The sequence below is a fragment of the Streptopelia decaocto genome (genome assembly GCF_964273445.1).
Source record: "Streptopelia decaocto genome assembly, chromosome: 6".
Classification (NCBI taxonomy): Eukaryota; Metazoa; Chordata; class Aves; order Columbiformes; family Columbidae; genus Streptopelia; species Streptopelia decaocto.
Window position 1 is genome coordinate 24067039 of NC_138660.1, and position 14263 is coordinate 24081301.

Consider the following 14263-nt stretch of genomic DNA (forward strand, 5'->3'; position numbering starts at 1 on the left):
GCTCTAATTTGTCACAAAGAGGACCTTTGAAGTGACTCTTCCATTGTATGATAACAACATTATTATTATTCTACACTGATACATACAAATATATAGCAAAGTCTTGCTCCTTATTTAACTAACAATACTAAAGACCCTAGTTCCCTAAGAAGAACCCAGTCTCTGCACTTACACAACCAGACGAGGAAGTGAATTTTTTTATACATGCAGTAGAACACAAACAACAGCATTTACATAGATGCACGGACTTGATTTAGTGAAGCATATAGTTTGCAAATACCATTTTAATAGCTCATTGTTCTTTGTGTTAAAGGAATAAGTTTGTGGAGTTTGACATGAAGCCTGTATGCAAGAAGTGCTATGAGAAATTCCCCCTGGAGCTGAAGAAACGCCTGAAGAAGTTGTCAGAGCTGGCATCCAAGAAGGCACATCCCAAAGCTCTGGATTTAAACTCTGCTTGAACAGGTCTGTCAGTCTAGTGACTGCACTCGTACAGGCATAAGCTGCTTCTCACAGCAGCTGTTGATTACAGAGGCAATTACTAAGAACAGGTGAAACCAAAGCTAAGTAGTACCTTCCCCTGCTTCTGCTAATGCAGCTTGCATCTTGACTATCCCTTTTCTTAAGCAATTGTCTATTAACGCTGGCAGAAAGAGGAATATGATTTCTGCTTGAGCAGTTTACAGGCTGCTTATTAGTGTACTAATAACAACTAATTCTGCCTCTGTGCAGTTGTACACAGTCTTTCCTTCCTCAGTTGAACTCTGGTTCTCTCTCCATTCCTCTGTAATCTAAGGAATCTGAAAACAGTGGTTGAGTGTAGGGGTGGAAAAATGCTCTTTTTCAGTTAAAGTATAAAAATTTCTCTTTGTACCCTGGGTGAAGACATTTTTAATTTTTCTAATATTCTGAAAGCTGTCACTGTGCTACATTCAAAATGTTATGGTCTTTCTCCACATTCCTACTGAGCATATACACAGTCCTGGTTTGTAGGTTTATTGGGTGAACCCAGGAACCAATAGTTACAGCATCTGCACTGCCCCCTTCTCTGCCTTATGTCCAATGTTAAGACAGCTGAAGAGGTTTGCTTTGCTGTTCTCCGTTCAGTGCTAAGGAGATTTCAATTGGCAAGGCCATGTCAGCCTCTTCAGAATAATTGGGCTCTCCTTAAGGAGGAGGTGGCTATGGGAAATGAAAGATTTTGGTAGAAACCGACTCTATAATTTTCTCCAGTTTGTTCTCTGCTACTACATGGGTACTAAATCATCTAGAGGTCAGCACAAAGCACGTCCTGTCCAGTGCCATAACTGACATTCCTTTAGGAAATGTGGCTGGAGCCTTGGTTATTCTTTTGCATTATGAAATCAAATTGATAATATGGCACCAATTTAAGCATTTCAGTTTCCCCATCCTTCTCGCTTTATTTGAAAGAAGGGTATATGCTTGTTGGTCATGCGCCAGAAAACCCAATTACATGAGGGTGTTTCTCATATTTACGGTTTGTAGCAAATGTAAACTTATGCAGAAAAAAAAACAGGAAGTATTTTTCTTAATATTTTCGCCTAAATAAGAGTTTCCCATGACCTTTCTTCTTAAGACCTGAGTGTGCTTAAAGAGAGAACCTCAGAGATGAATCTATATAGCTTAAGCATATAGTTCTGCTCTGTAGTTTTGCCTGTCACTGATGCAGTTTCACTGGTCCAATTGCCTTTGCCATCACAACCCAAGGTGCTGAGAAATTTACTGGGTTTGAACATTCTCTATTTTTTTTAAGGGCAACATAGTTGGAAAGTGTACCTGCCCTTATGCAAGGCAGACAGGACAAAAGGCACTGGAAGACTGCTGTCCCTTACATCATTTAAATCTTCTAAGAAGTGGCTAATTTAGTAGGTCAAATGAACACAGCAGCTGGGCCCACACTCCTTCCTGCAGCCCCAGGTAAGCTAGTTAGCAAGAAGCTAAAGCCTCCTCACTTTTTGTGTGTGTGAGCAGTGGCTGGATTGGAACAATAATCTACCTTACAATTGTCTTCACTGCCATTGCCCTCTGCTCAGAGCAGATCTAAACACGATAGTAGCTAAAGCATTGATGGCTGTTAGCATACCTGCTCTAGCTACTGCCCATGAGACCCCACCACTGAGAGCACAGCAGTGCTGGGAAATGTCCTGCTTAACTGTGTGCAGAGAAGAATCTTGTATGCAAGACCATCTCTTAGATACTGGCTTTACTAATTCAATTTCCTTCAGCTGCTTTGCTTTTTGTTGCTGTACGTTACCGTAGACTTTTAACTGGGCTATTCTGCATCCACTTTAACGCTGATGAGGAGACCAGCCTTAATTTTAACAGTAGAACTCTTCCATCCTCTTCTGACCAATATGCACTGTAAATTACAGTAACAGTGGCTGCTTTTGTCACTGCTTTAGGACAACGTGTGGCTAGTCACTGTCCTCTCACCAGCCTTCAAATGGCCTTTTAGTTAAGGGCACAAAGAGCAGTATGACTTTTCGTGCAGTATTATGTGGCCACTGCAAAGACTGGTCCTATAAACCTATTCTTTGGCATTTTTTTCATAGCATAAAACACAAGAACTACTGATCTAGGTGCAGTTCAGTATGTTATGCAAATTCTTCTCAGCATAAAGCATTCAGGTCTGTTCCTATAATCTCAGGCACAGGCCACATCTAATGCTAAATCTGAGCAGCTGTGTTTCTTCAGCCTCCTGGGAAGACGCTGGAGGAACACACAGCCACATTGCTCCTGGTAATATGGGAAGCCTGTGTGACTAGCGGGCAATGGGTGATATTCTTTCAGTGGCCACTTTCAGGTTCAGCAATGGAAAATGCATGTATGGAGAGGTGAATAGAATTACTTTTGTACTGCAAGCAGAGATTTAGTGTGTTGTGCTCTCACTTTGTCTCATGCTAGAAATTCAGCAGACCTAGTAAGCTTCAGTGTTCAAAGGACAGTTGATACCATTCTCTTTGGTAAGTTCTGTAGGATTTGAATTCTGTCCTTATCTCTTAAATTGTTAATTTTTTACAATTATTTTTCTTATGCTCCTGCTGCCCATAGCCTGCAATGTGCAGAGTTACAGTAGTGAATATTACTGACATACTGTTGATGGGACAGCCGAACTGAAGGAGTAGGAGATATAACTATAAATAGTTTAAATAAATGCATCTTCCTCTACTTCTTTGTGTCCACTTTTTAAAAACTAAGTAGAATATAATGCGGAATTATGGATTCTCCTTAGTGTGGTGATAGGCTGACTGGTTGGTTGGTTGTTGTTTCTTTATAAAGAAAGTCAAGGTCTCAGTCAGAAATAAGCTGCATGCTTTTTTCCATTGCTGTAAACAGACTTGTTGGCCAAATTCATCCTAGGTATCACACCACTGGAGAGTATAGATTTATATCAAGGTTGAACTTGGCTCAGAAGTCTACACTTACTAAAAGCTGTTGTCTCTTTATATACATTTATAGTTTACATTCATATTTATACATACCAAATTAAAATCACTAATATTCACTGAGTACACTTGAAAATGGTTTTGCTTTTAGAAACCACAGTTTGTGAAGCTTGTTTGTATTCAAAGAGTATGTTAATCACTTACAATCTTTCTTTATGGCAACCTAATCTGCTGTCTAAGGTTTGCATCCTGGTCTTTATTTTTGCAGCAGTCTGTGCGATAGCGGCAAATATTGTTCAACCTTCTGTCCAGAGAGTTTCTAGATGTTGCATGTTTTGTATTAGATGAAGTGACTTGACACTTTTCTGAAAAGTGGTTGGATGGTGAAGGGATAGATTGGAGGCAGGCGTAATAAACGTGGTTGTACTAGTCTGTAAAGCACTTTAAGTGCTGAGGATGGTCTGGACTGAGTAGAAGAATTAGCAGCTACTTGCCTTGGTTCATGCCTTGATGAGCAGTGTGGATTCTGCACGGTGTGGAGCTCTCATCACACATTGCTTGTGCTGTCTAAGCAAGATGTGATTGTGGATTGAAATGTTGTAATACTGTGCCTTTTTATGTTCCTTTAATAAAGTTAACTATAATACATTTTAAATCTTCACACACAAAAAAACAAATGTGACAAAGTTGTATATTATACAGTAAAAAGAAATAACGTTTGCGGTGCTGAGCCAGAGAGCATTGCGCACTCTGAGGAACTCTGAGGATTGCCCAGATCTGCTTCGTTGTCATGGTGAATTCATGTTTTGGAATTGTGCTGCTTCTGTGGTGATGCGTTGGTTGATGAGGCTGTGCAGAAAAGGGATATCATACCCTTAGAGGCTGGGCTGCGTTGTGAATATGACAAGTAGATGGGATGCTGTGCTCATTTACAGGCTGAAGTAGATGTTTGGTAGGTTTTTAGGTTACATGCATCTAGAGCACATATTCAGTTTTCTTGTTACCAAAAACATTGTGGTTGTTGATTTTCTGCGGTGTTTATTTAAAAACGAGAAACCAATTAATTTGGCTGCAAAATTTCTTCTTGTACAGGTGAAGTATGGAATGCTTCTCACTTATAGCCAGTTAGATCAGATATAGGATGACAAAACAACTAAAAGTCATTCGTCTCAAAAGTTTCCATTGCCAGCAATGGACATCACAGCGGGAATATCTAATTGCTTGCAAAGGATCGACTGTTCTGACAAGTGTGGCGCTCATTTAGATGCACAAAGAGAGTGGGGCTCTTCCCTGCCACCCATGTACAAAACTCCCATTAGGATTTGAATTTCACACACACATATCTGAGGGAACAAGAGAACCATTGTGCATACATTGGCAAATGAGAGAGATCTATCAGAGCTGCTTTTCCAGCACTGCCAGGTCGTGTCCCAAGGAACTTGGTGTAAATGCTTTAAGACATGTCCACGTTTTACTGTGAGCAAGGGAGGGCTCGTCACTGAGGACGGAGTGCTTGTTCTCTGATGGGGTAAGCATCTCTGCTTACTGCCACCACACTAAATATGTACTTTACAAGCTCTGAACACAGTCTGGGTCATGTAGGACCAAAATTGTGTGTTTACAATGGCCTTAGAGATGAATAAGTGCTCAATCAAATTTTACCACTCAAAGTGCCTGCTAAACAGGAAATAGAAAAAGATCAGGAGAAATAAAAGCTATTATTATTGTCTCATGAACGAATGTCTGCATAACTTCAAGCTGAGAACATTTTTATAGAGCAGAAAAGTCTCTTTTCAACAGATGTCTGTTAGACTGAGTTCTTCCATTCTGATTTGCACTGAATAGCACATCTATCACTTGAAACAGGAAGAACTGAGTAAAAGTACTGGACCCAAATCCAGACCCATTTCAGAGTGCATAGTAGAAAGCAGTTTTTAGTTTCAAAGTGACTTTAATTTAACCAGGGCAATGGCAAACCAGTGGACAGCCTGACACTGGAATGACAATTACATTCTGATAGTCGTAGTCTGTTGTAACTTGCTGCTCGTAACCTAGTGATAAAAGGATGAAAACCAGCATCTTACCTTTCAAGATGTCCAGTTATCCTACAACTAAAGGTTTCTCAACTCTTAGAATTTCCAACAGGAGGAAGAAGATAACATTACCTCATTAGCTTTGTTTGCAAAGCCTCAGGGAGTTTATGCATTTGGTAAGAACATATACAACAAAGGGACATTTTCTTTCCAAAACAAAGACAACTGTGAATGTATGTCTTTCCTGAAGAATGGAGGAGACTTAAAGTGTCAGAAGAGGCTCTCATATTAGGCTTCCTCTGCCCCCCACCCTCATATGATGTTAAAATCCAGATAAACTTTTTCTAAATCCAAAGTCTGAATGGAATTCTTATACTACATCTAAGACAGACAAGTGTTAGAAATATTTGAAAGCCCATGCTCACTTGAGCTTCTCTTGTGGTAATACTTCAGCAACACAGTTCATTTGGTGTGTGATCAGAAGACTCATCATCAAGATTAATACTTTTTAAATGGCATTTATTCTGGGAAATGAAATTACAGGTAATTTGGCACAAATACAGGTCATGGGCTCTGTTTCCACTCTCAGGCTGGGAGGTTCTTTTGCTTGTTTACAGCATTCATTAGCAGGCGTACATAGGATGTTAACAGGTCATCCATTTTGTAACCCTGCCAGAAAAGAGAAAAGTCTTTAAATCTCTCCAATAGCTCCACAAACAAAAATAACTATAATTTATTCCCTGAGGTATCATCTTTTTAGGTTCTTCCCTGCACAGACATCTCCTCTTCCAACAGCTATTGCTCTTTTGATATTTATTTATTTATTCCTCCCTCTGCTCTTCCCTTAACAGATGTACAAGACTTTAAAGAGCATAGCTACACTGTCTCTGTCATTCAAATTAAAATTTTATTCTATAGAGAGACATCTTGTACTCAGGAATTCATGCTTTTCTGTGACAGAAGTTAACCCTTTACTGTTTTTCTGTTGTCTTTACAAATTTACCTTTAAATATCAATACAATGATGTTTGTCTGGGTCTGTGGACAATCTGAATCCAGTTCTCAAAAGGTAGTACCACTCATTGAAATGTGTAAAATCTTACAAGGATGGTGTTATTATGTAGATGGATCAAACCACACAAGACAAAAAGCCTCTTCCTTAGTGTTGTGGGTAAGTGCAGCCTTGTCTTAATGTCTCAGATGGAATTGTGATGTATGGGAAGAATTTGGGAAATTACTATTTTTCCTTATCTCTCTGGCTTACATCTGTTTTGGCACCATTGTTTTGTAGCAATTCTGGATGTAAAGGAAAAATTAGGAGTTTCTAGTGTGTACGTTGACAAAACTCTTCTTACCAGAGATGTCTCACACAGGATGCGGCTTCCTCGTACCAAGTTCCCTATCGTCATGTGAAAGTATGTGCTCCCACTGCTCCAATTGGAGATCTTATTGAAGGGGTAGACTGCTAAAATATCCTGTAAAGGGAAACAAACCGAACTATAGACAAATCCTCAAATGAAAATAGGCTGTTATGTAAGAGCCTGTAGAGCCAGAACATTCTTATTCTTTCTCACTTCATTTACAAACACAGTGGATCAAGGTAGGTCTTGCAGCCATACTAATGGTATATTGTATTTTCACCAAGCAGGTGAGTTTTAATCACTCTAATGAGATTTCCTTTGATTATATCTTGATCTTTGCCTTAGCACACGGCTGTTATATTTACAATAATCTAAAACTCACTGGATATTCATAAACACTTTTGCCTGGACACTTGGTAAGACCAGACTGTTTGGGTTATAGAGCTGGCAAACACTGTCATTCAACCTGGTCTTTTTGACAGCTTGGGTTTCCCTCACAGCATTTTTCTGAAGCAGGTTCCTTCGGGTCCGTCCATCTGCCCGATCTTATCATTTTACTGAGGTCCATCATGATTACCACTTATTTTTCAGAGATGCTCTACACTGTTTCTTCTCCAGTGTAGAAACTGCAAAGAAGTGATTTGAGGTAATAACATTTCTTCAGTTTCACACAGAAGGACTCTACCCTCTCCTACTGTTCAGGGAGAAGGTCCTGCTGCTGTCCCTAAATTAACACAGTCAATTAAATCCTTCCTTAGACAGAGTCTTGAGAAGCAACCGTTACCTTTGTCTTCTGATGTATCAGTGAGACTCCTTGCTTGTTGATTGCAATCAACACAATCTCTGGGAAATTTGGCTCCGAAGTTTGCTATAAACAAAGGCAGCACAAAATAAACAGGAAATGAAAAGATTATTCATATTGGGTGCATAGTGACTGTTAACAGTGTCCAGTGCTTCTTGTTCTCTTTACCAAATAAACACTGAAACATAAAGCTCTTCAGTATTTTGTAACTGTTGCTAAGGATGGCTTTCTTGGCAATGTATTGATGACTTGAGCAGCTGCTACGTAAATGCAGAATTAGGTCCATTATTTCCTAATATGGTTGGTTGGTTGCCAACCAGTTAAGAGCTTGGCGAGGAGAAATTGAAGGTAGCAAGTAGGAAATGATTCCTGGAGGTATCTGCTGCAGAATGAGAGGATTAGTACAGTTCTGTTCTGAGGCAAGAGGCCCCAGAGTTACAAGATTTGGCAGCGTTTTGTAGTGGAGAATGATGACAGGACAGTGAAGTATCTATATATAACTAAAGGACCCCATCTACTACATAGCTGAGCTATTAAGTATTACAACTGGAACAACAACATTGCCTGTAAATTACAGGCATAAGGGATAAAAAACCTTCATCTCCCCACTTTCAAGGAACTGAGTTTTCCTCAGTAGATGATGGGAAGTCAGATTTATAATACATTCTCACACAGATATGGAATTATAGTCAGTCTGTATCCCCCAGTGCTCAGCTACTACCAAAGCCATTCATACAGACCTCTCAACCTACCTTCACCTCAAAGAAGGCTGATCCAAATGTTGGCCACCGGTGTATCATTTTCAAGAAGGCAATCTTGGCCTCATCCACAGTTTTTCCTTCATGTTTGCTATATGCTGCAGTAATGCTCTGTTTAGAAAATAGGACACAAAGCCTGTTCAGTTGGGGACAGGCAGGTTTTCTGTGTCCAGACCATCACCAAGATCAGGCTTGTGAAAAGGAAAACAGCCTATGATGCCATGGGGCAAAGTGGAGCCAGAACCTGAGTTGAGTGAGGGAAGTCCAGGAGTCCAAGGAAATGGATTTCATGGCAGAGGGGCAATATGGAATGAAACAAAATTCAGAAAGACAGTGCTCAAACCCCACAGAAGTGCCACCTTTTCTACTGAAATGTATGGTGAATTTTAGCTCTGTATTTGAAATAGTGTCCTTAGTCTTCCTGAGTGATAAGTACTTGCTGAAACTTTCTCGCCTTTTGGTGGAGAAAAGGGCCTTTGCTATGAGCAGCATGTACATGCTGCAAGGTGACTGATTTGCTGGCCAAACTGTGAAAAATTTAGAATACCTCTTAATTTTGTTTTTCTCTATGAGATCTTCAAATCCTGAGTCCCATTGCTGATTTTCCTATCTCTAACTCTTCTGAAAAAGGATTAGTATCTCCAAGAAAGATGCATATCTCAAATCAGTCATGTAGACCTGTGAGTATCTTTCAGAGATTTGGTAGAGTGGATGCAAAATCTGGATTGTAAGAGGCAAATTAGCAACATCCAATAGCATCCTTCCATAGCACTTTCAAAGACTGTCAGATCAAAAAAGTAGCGTGGCTTGATGTCTTTCTTCTTTCAGAAAGCTCTGTGGAACAGCACGATTAATGAAAGCTGATGTTCTTACCTTCCTCCACTCATCTGGTGACATTGCTCGGAGCAGGTTGTCTGGCACCAGCTCCTTGAGGATTTTGGGGATGGTTGCCAGCTGTGTGCGGTCACTGTTGAAGCGCACTTTGTAAATCAGCCCTGCCAGCTGGACAGCTTCATCCTTGGAACACTTGTGGTAGCCTCGGAGGTACTTTGGCAATTCCTGGCAAAGAGCAGCTATGAGTCTGGACAGAATGGGCTGAAGCAAACACTGACTTACACATTCTAAATCTGTGAGGTCAGGATGTGAGTCTTGCCACAGTCTGAGGACATCCCAAGAACTTTCAACTCCTGGAGGTTCTCTGGATGATCTTTAAAGGTCCTTTCCAACCCAAACCATTTTATGATTCTCCATACAACTACAGAGCAAGATGAGCACCTCCAGGTAACAATTATATAAGGGAGCTGCACTCCTAACATAAGCAGTATAGCTAAAGTGTGAGCACTCTGAGAAATAAATCTGCTCCTGAAGCTGAGCTGTGCCCTCCAGAGGCATTTCTCTGGAGGCTCTCTAGCGCAGGCCTTGGTGAGGGAGGTGGTAATACCCAGCAGCTTACTTCCTCAGGCGTATTTCTTTGATCACATTGCCTGCTGTTATATTTATGCTTTAGGGAGCTGTTTACCTGGTGGTAATGAAAAATGGAATCAGCTTTCAGGTCCTTCCCAGGAGTGACATTCAGCCACAGCTTTCTCATGAAGTACACCTCGTAAGCCACAGACATAGCACTCCCTAAGGAAACAACATCTTGTTTGTATTCTTTGCATCACTGTGGGGTTCTGCAGTTTTTAAATGGCTTGTGAGTTTCTTCAGAAATGTAATTCTGGTTTTAATAGTAACCAATAAAATTACTAACAAAAAAGTACAAAAGGCCATTTTTGATGACCAAGAAAGTGGTTATGGTCAGTTCCTGGACACTGATCATTCAGTGATCTAAGATGCAGGCTCTTCAGAAATTGAGGAAGAAGTTGAGGGTGTCAGCAATATGTTTGGTTATTTCTTGGTGCTCATGACAGCTGTCTGTCGATATGCAGCACACCTGGATTCTGTTACCCAGGTACATTCCCTGATGGCTGCATTTACAGAAATGAATTGTGATTTAGTGCATCCCGTATCAGCTGTGGGGAGAAGAGGGAAGTTAGAAAGTCTTAGATGTGTAGATAGGGCTTCAGGAAACTGAACCTCAGCTGTCCTGACATAAGCAAATGTCAGGACAAATTAACTTGAAATTTGAGTTTTATGTAGCTTTTTAAATTATACATGGAGGTGAAGTGCGAAGAATTGCTGTCATTAATGTTATAGTGTTTTATTCTAACAAGTGTGCCCCTGGCAATACAAATTGTGATGTGGTATCACCAGGTAATAGTCTAGGCAACGATTTTCTAACAGCCCAAGGAATGGGAGTGACACTGTGTAAAGAACCCATTTACGTGTGTTGGCTGATACCTGATCTGGCAATTTATGAGCCTTAAACTAAAGAGGATCAACCCCTAACTTGTGTGCACCCAGCTGTGTGTTTTAGATGCAACAGGTCAAAAAATCTCTGGTACCAATTTAAAATTTCTGGAGAGATACTCCCACAAAGATGTTCTGGTGTTTCTTATAGCCAGTGTTTGGCTGCATCAGGTCACTGGATCTTACTACTGGTACAGGCTGTAACCATGTATGTAGAAGCAAAAATTATTATATAAGGCTCTGCCATGTACTTCCCAAGATGGAGGAAAGCCTACTGGATAAATTTGCTGCTTCTCCAGTTCAACACAGCATCTCATGTAGCTTCTTGTCATGCTGGCATTCTCCTTACCGTCTTTCCCTGGTTTGTTCCTCCTGGTCCACTCTGTCACCTGTCTTAGTGAGTCGAAGAAGTAGTCTGCTTCGTTCTGACTGATCACCTGGAAGAGGGCAAGCAATGAAGGGGGGAAAAGGAAGAATTAGCAGATCATATAAATTACTGCCTGGACCAACATACCCAAGTAGCAGCGTGAATTTTCTTTCCCTGTCTACAGTGAGAGAGCAAAATTATGGCAGGAAAGACAGAGGCAAGGGGAAGGAAGCAGAGAAATAGGAGGAGGAAGGCTCGAATGATTTACATTTCATATGGGAATTTCTATTGCATCTTCTGTTGCTTTTTTCTTTCCAGCCTGCTTATTGAACTCAAGCTGACGATACCTACCTTTTTCTTAGCCATCTCCTCTTTGTAAAATGTTGGCACATACCGGGTTCCTCTTTTCAGGAACACAGCACATCAGAAATTCCCTGTTGCTTGGACTCAGTGCTGCTTTTGCCTTGATCAGAGATCCAGAGAGAAGGGACCTCAGCAGGGCAGCCAGCCCACGCTTCAGCTCAGGCAAGACAAGCTTCAGAGGAACTGGTGCTGGTCCCCCACGGTTCTCCCTGATGCTAGTGGGTGCTGTACACGTGCAGCCCCATCCTGGGCAAAGCCTGAACGGAAAAGTACTGAGTCCAGCAGTACGCAACATGCAATTCGCAACAGCTGCAAGAAAGCCCATGTCTTCTCTGCTTTTAGTACCACTTGTGTACCGGTAGACTGATAGAAACTCTGTGTCTCCATCCAGCCCCTTCAGGAGATTCAAAATAATTATCAGGTGCTAAAAGTTTGAGTCTAGGTTGTATCCCTTTAGTAAAACAGAAGCAGTAATGACCTGCTCTGTTGCTTAGCTTCATATATGGCTGTTTATGTGGTCTGGTAAATAAGAGGAGGAATCTGGCTACCCTGCCATAGTTGAGAAGAGTTACCTTGTCTGCAATCTTCACAAAGAGGCTGAAACCTTCCCAGGAGCTCAGCTGCAATTTGGAAGCGATGTTCTGACACAGAGTCCGGATTTTTGTGTTTGTTCCCACATCAAATGTCTATGAAATAATGAGACTCTTGTTACACAGAGGAAAGGAAGAAATGAGAACACTTGATGTCTTGAAACGTGCTCCTGTGTGAACACATCATGGCTGGGAAAGTGGTCAAGGCTGGGAAAACAAGTAAGTTCTCACCTGTTCTGTTTCATTGGGGAAGCAAATCTTGTGTGAGATCTTAGTGTTGTTCTGTAAGATGGCCTCAACCTCCACAGGATGAGGTGCCCACTTCCTGGAGCCACTCCTGGAAAATGCCATCACCATCATAAGAGAGATCAGTGCTGGATGCTTAATCTTTGAGGAGCTGAACAACAGTATTCTGTCCAAACAACAGCCTCCATCCAAATGCTAGTACTGGGCAATGGGGCAGGCTCCAATGGACCTTCACCCCAATGCAAATTCAGTGTATTAACAGTAAGAAACTGAGGGTCTTATTAGCAGGTATATTCAAAGTCTGTTCTACTCTGCAGGAGGTTGTGTGATTAAGGCACCTTCCTAGCCAGTACAATCAGCTTGTCTGTGTATTCAGCAACATTTTTCCTTATTGAAATGTGGAGATAGTGGCCACATTTTATTTAATTCTTGCATCAGCAAAAAGAAATGCATTCAGATACAAAATTAATTACAGCTCAGAAGGCAAGTACCAGGAAAGCTTGGAGGGCCACTAGAAGCATTACATTTTATATAAGAGCTGGCATGTAATCACTGACTCAAGAGGCGCTTGAAAAGATGTTCTTGAAATTGTAGCTCAGAGCAGAGCTGCCTTTTAAAGCAAAGGAACTGGCCCTGAAGTCTGAGTCATGCAGAAACCTTGATACAAGTGAGGACAAATCTAGCACATTTCCTTCTGGGGCTGGTATTTTCCTGCACCCAGTGGCACGGAGCAGGCTGTACATCGGATTTTGTACATCATAGCTTATGGGCCAAACTCCCCTCTCACGCTGGGCCAGTCTCTGAGGAAAACGGCTGAGTCTGGCATCCAGCTTTAGTTGTGTGGATTTGAAAACTATTTTTTTATCTTAAATAAAGTGGCTGTTCTGTTTGGAGAAGGAAAACCTGACTGGAACGAAGTTGAACAGCATGTGCTTTGGTACTGTGCAAGATCTGCTTAACACCCATCAGGGTGCTCACTGGTTTCCTGGCCAGGAGTTGGGATGAAGCTGTAAAGCTGTTTATGGAGGAGAAGGTGCACCCAAGGGCTCAGCTGTCTTCTGCTCCACGTGTTGCAGGTCAGTCCTTTGAGCTGCCTGCTCCCCCTTTCCAAAGAGAGCAGGTTACTTACAGCAAGAAGTTGGACTAGATGATCTTTGTAGGTCTCTTTCAACTGAAATATAATATTCTATTCTGTTCTATTCTAAGCAAGTGCAGGTTTAATCTTAGGAAAAGAAATGTTCTTAGAAAACAACATTTGTCTTTGTTCCTCTTCTTCCCATCCCCCAGGCTCCAGATCTGGGGCACTTTAGCAGACAGAATTTTCCTTCCAAACAGCCCCTGCTGCTTTCCCCTCTCTGTCCCCCCCGCTCTAAAGCAGCTCTATAGCTCAATAGGTTTAGAGCATGAATAGCACATGATATAAGGGAGGCAGGAGATTTTTAGTCTTCTCCATAGGAAAAAATAAAAATGAATAGCATTCCTCGCCATGCATGTTTCAGGCACTTCAAAGGAGAGTTCAGTGTGCAGTGACATTTCCTCAGCAGTGCCAAAACATCCACGGCAAAGGGGAGAGCCGCGGCGTTAGCATTCCCATCCAGCCTGGCCCTCGGTGCTCACACACCAAACGCAGGGCCCAGCTGAAGAGAAGGGGAAGAACGGAGGAGCTGGAAGGAGAAATCATTGAGCAGCTTCTTTACTGAAGAGCTCAGTGGCAGACAGGTGGTAACTCACAGCAGCATCAAAAGGGTTGGGGTTAACCTTGATGCCAAAACACTGTGTTCTCAGAGTAATTCCAGTGCCTGGAGACATGTAGGGAAACCTTCCCCCTACAGTTTAATCGAGCCTTCCTGAAAACCAGGTAGGCCTTCCACTATCTCTGATCATGCCAGGTTCATTACACCAACAAGTCACTCAGGAACTTGGGAAGCACTGCAGGTTGCAGGCCCTATTGCTTCAGCCTCACCAGGATGGGGAATGCCTGGAGGTCT

The 14263-nt window shown here is 41.7% G+C and overlaps 2 protein-coding genes across 6 annotated transcripts in view; one reads left to right on the forward strand and one right to left on the reverse strand.

Moving 5' to 3' along the window:
* LIMS2 (LIM zinc finger domain containing 2) overlaps positions 1-14263 on the forward strand; it is a 51259-nt gene that overhangs the window by 28678 nt on the left and 8318 nt on the right. For 3 of the 5 annotated variants that reach the window (XM_082056847.1, XM_082056848.1, XM_082056846.1), the window contains exon 10: positions 314-4055. In XM_082056847.1, the coding sequence (XP_081912973.1) occupies positions 314-461 (148 nt within the window). In that variant the 3' untranslated portion in view covers positions 462-4055. Of the gene's footprint in view, positions 1-313; positions 4056-14263 lie in introns of those variants that run through there. The other 2 variants (XR_014184472.1, XM_082056845.1) reach the window with 1 other exon arrangement.
* MYO7B (myosin VIIB) overlaps positions 6026-14263 on the reverse strand; it is a gene marked incomplete at both ends in the record, with an annotated part of 44671 nt that continues 36433 nt past the window's right edge. Inside the window, 9 exons of the mRNA XM_082055926.1 lie at positions 6026-6109; positions 6795-6914; positions 7585-7668; positions 8355-8471; positions 9234-9419; positions 9880-9986; positions 11059-11146; positions 12012-12125; positions 12261-12366. Coding sequence (XP_081912052.1) covers positions 6026-6109; positions 6795-6914; positions 7585-7668; positions 8355-8471; positions 9234-9419; positions 9880-9986; positions 11059-11146; positions 12012-12125; positions 12261-12366 — 1006 coding nt within the window. The remainder of the gene's footprint in view (positions 6110-6794; positions 6915-7584; positions 7669-8354; positions 8472-9233; positions 9420-9879; positions 9987-11058; positions 11147-12011; positions 12126-12260; positions 12367-14263) is intronic.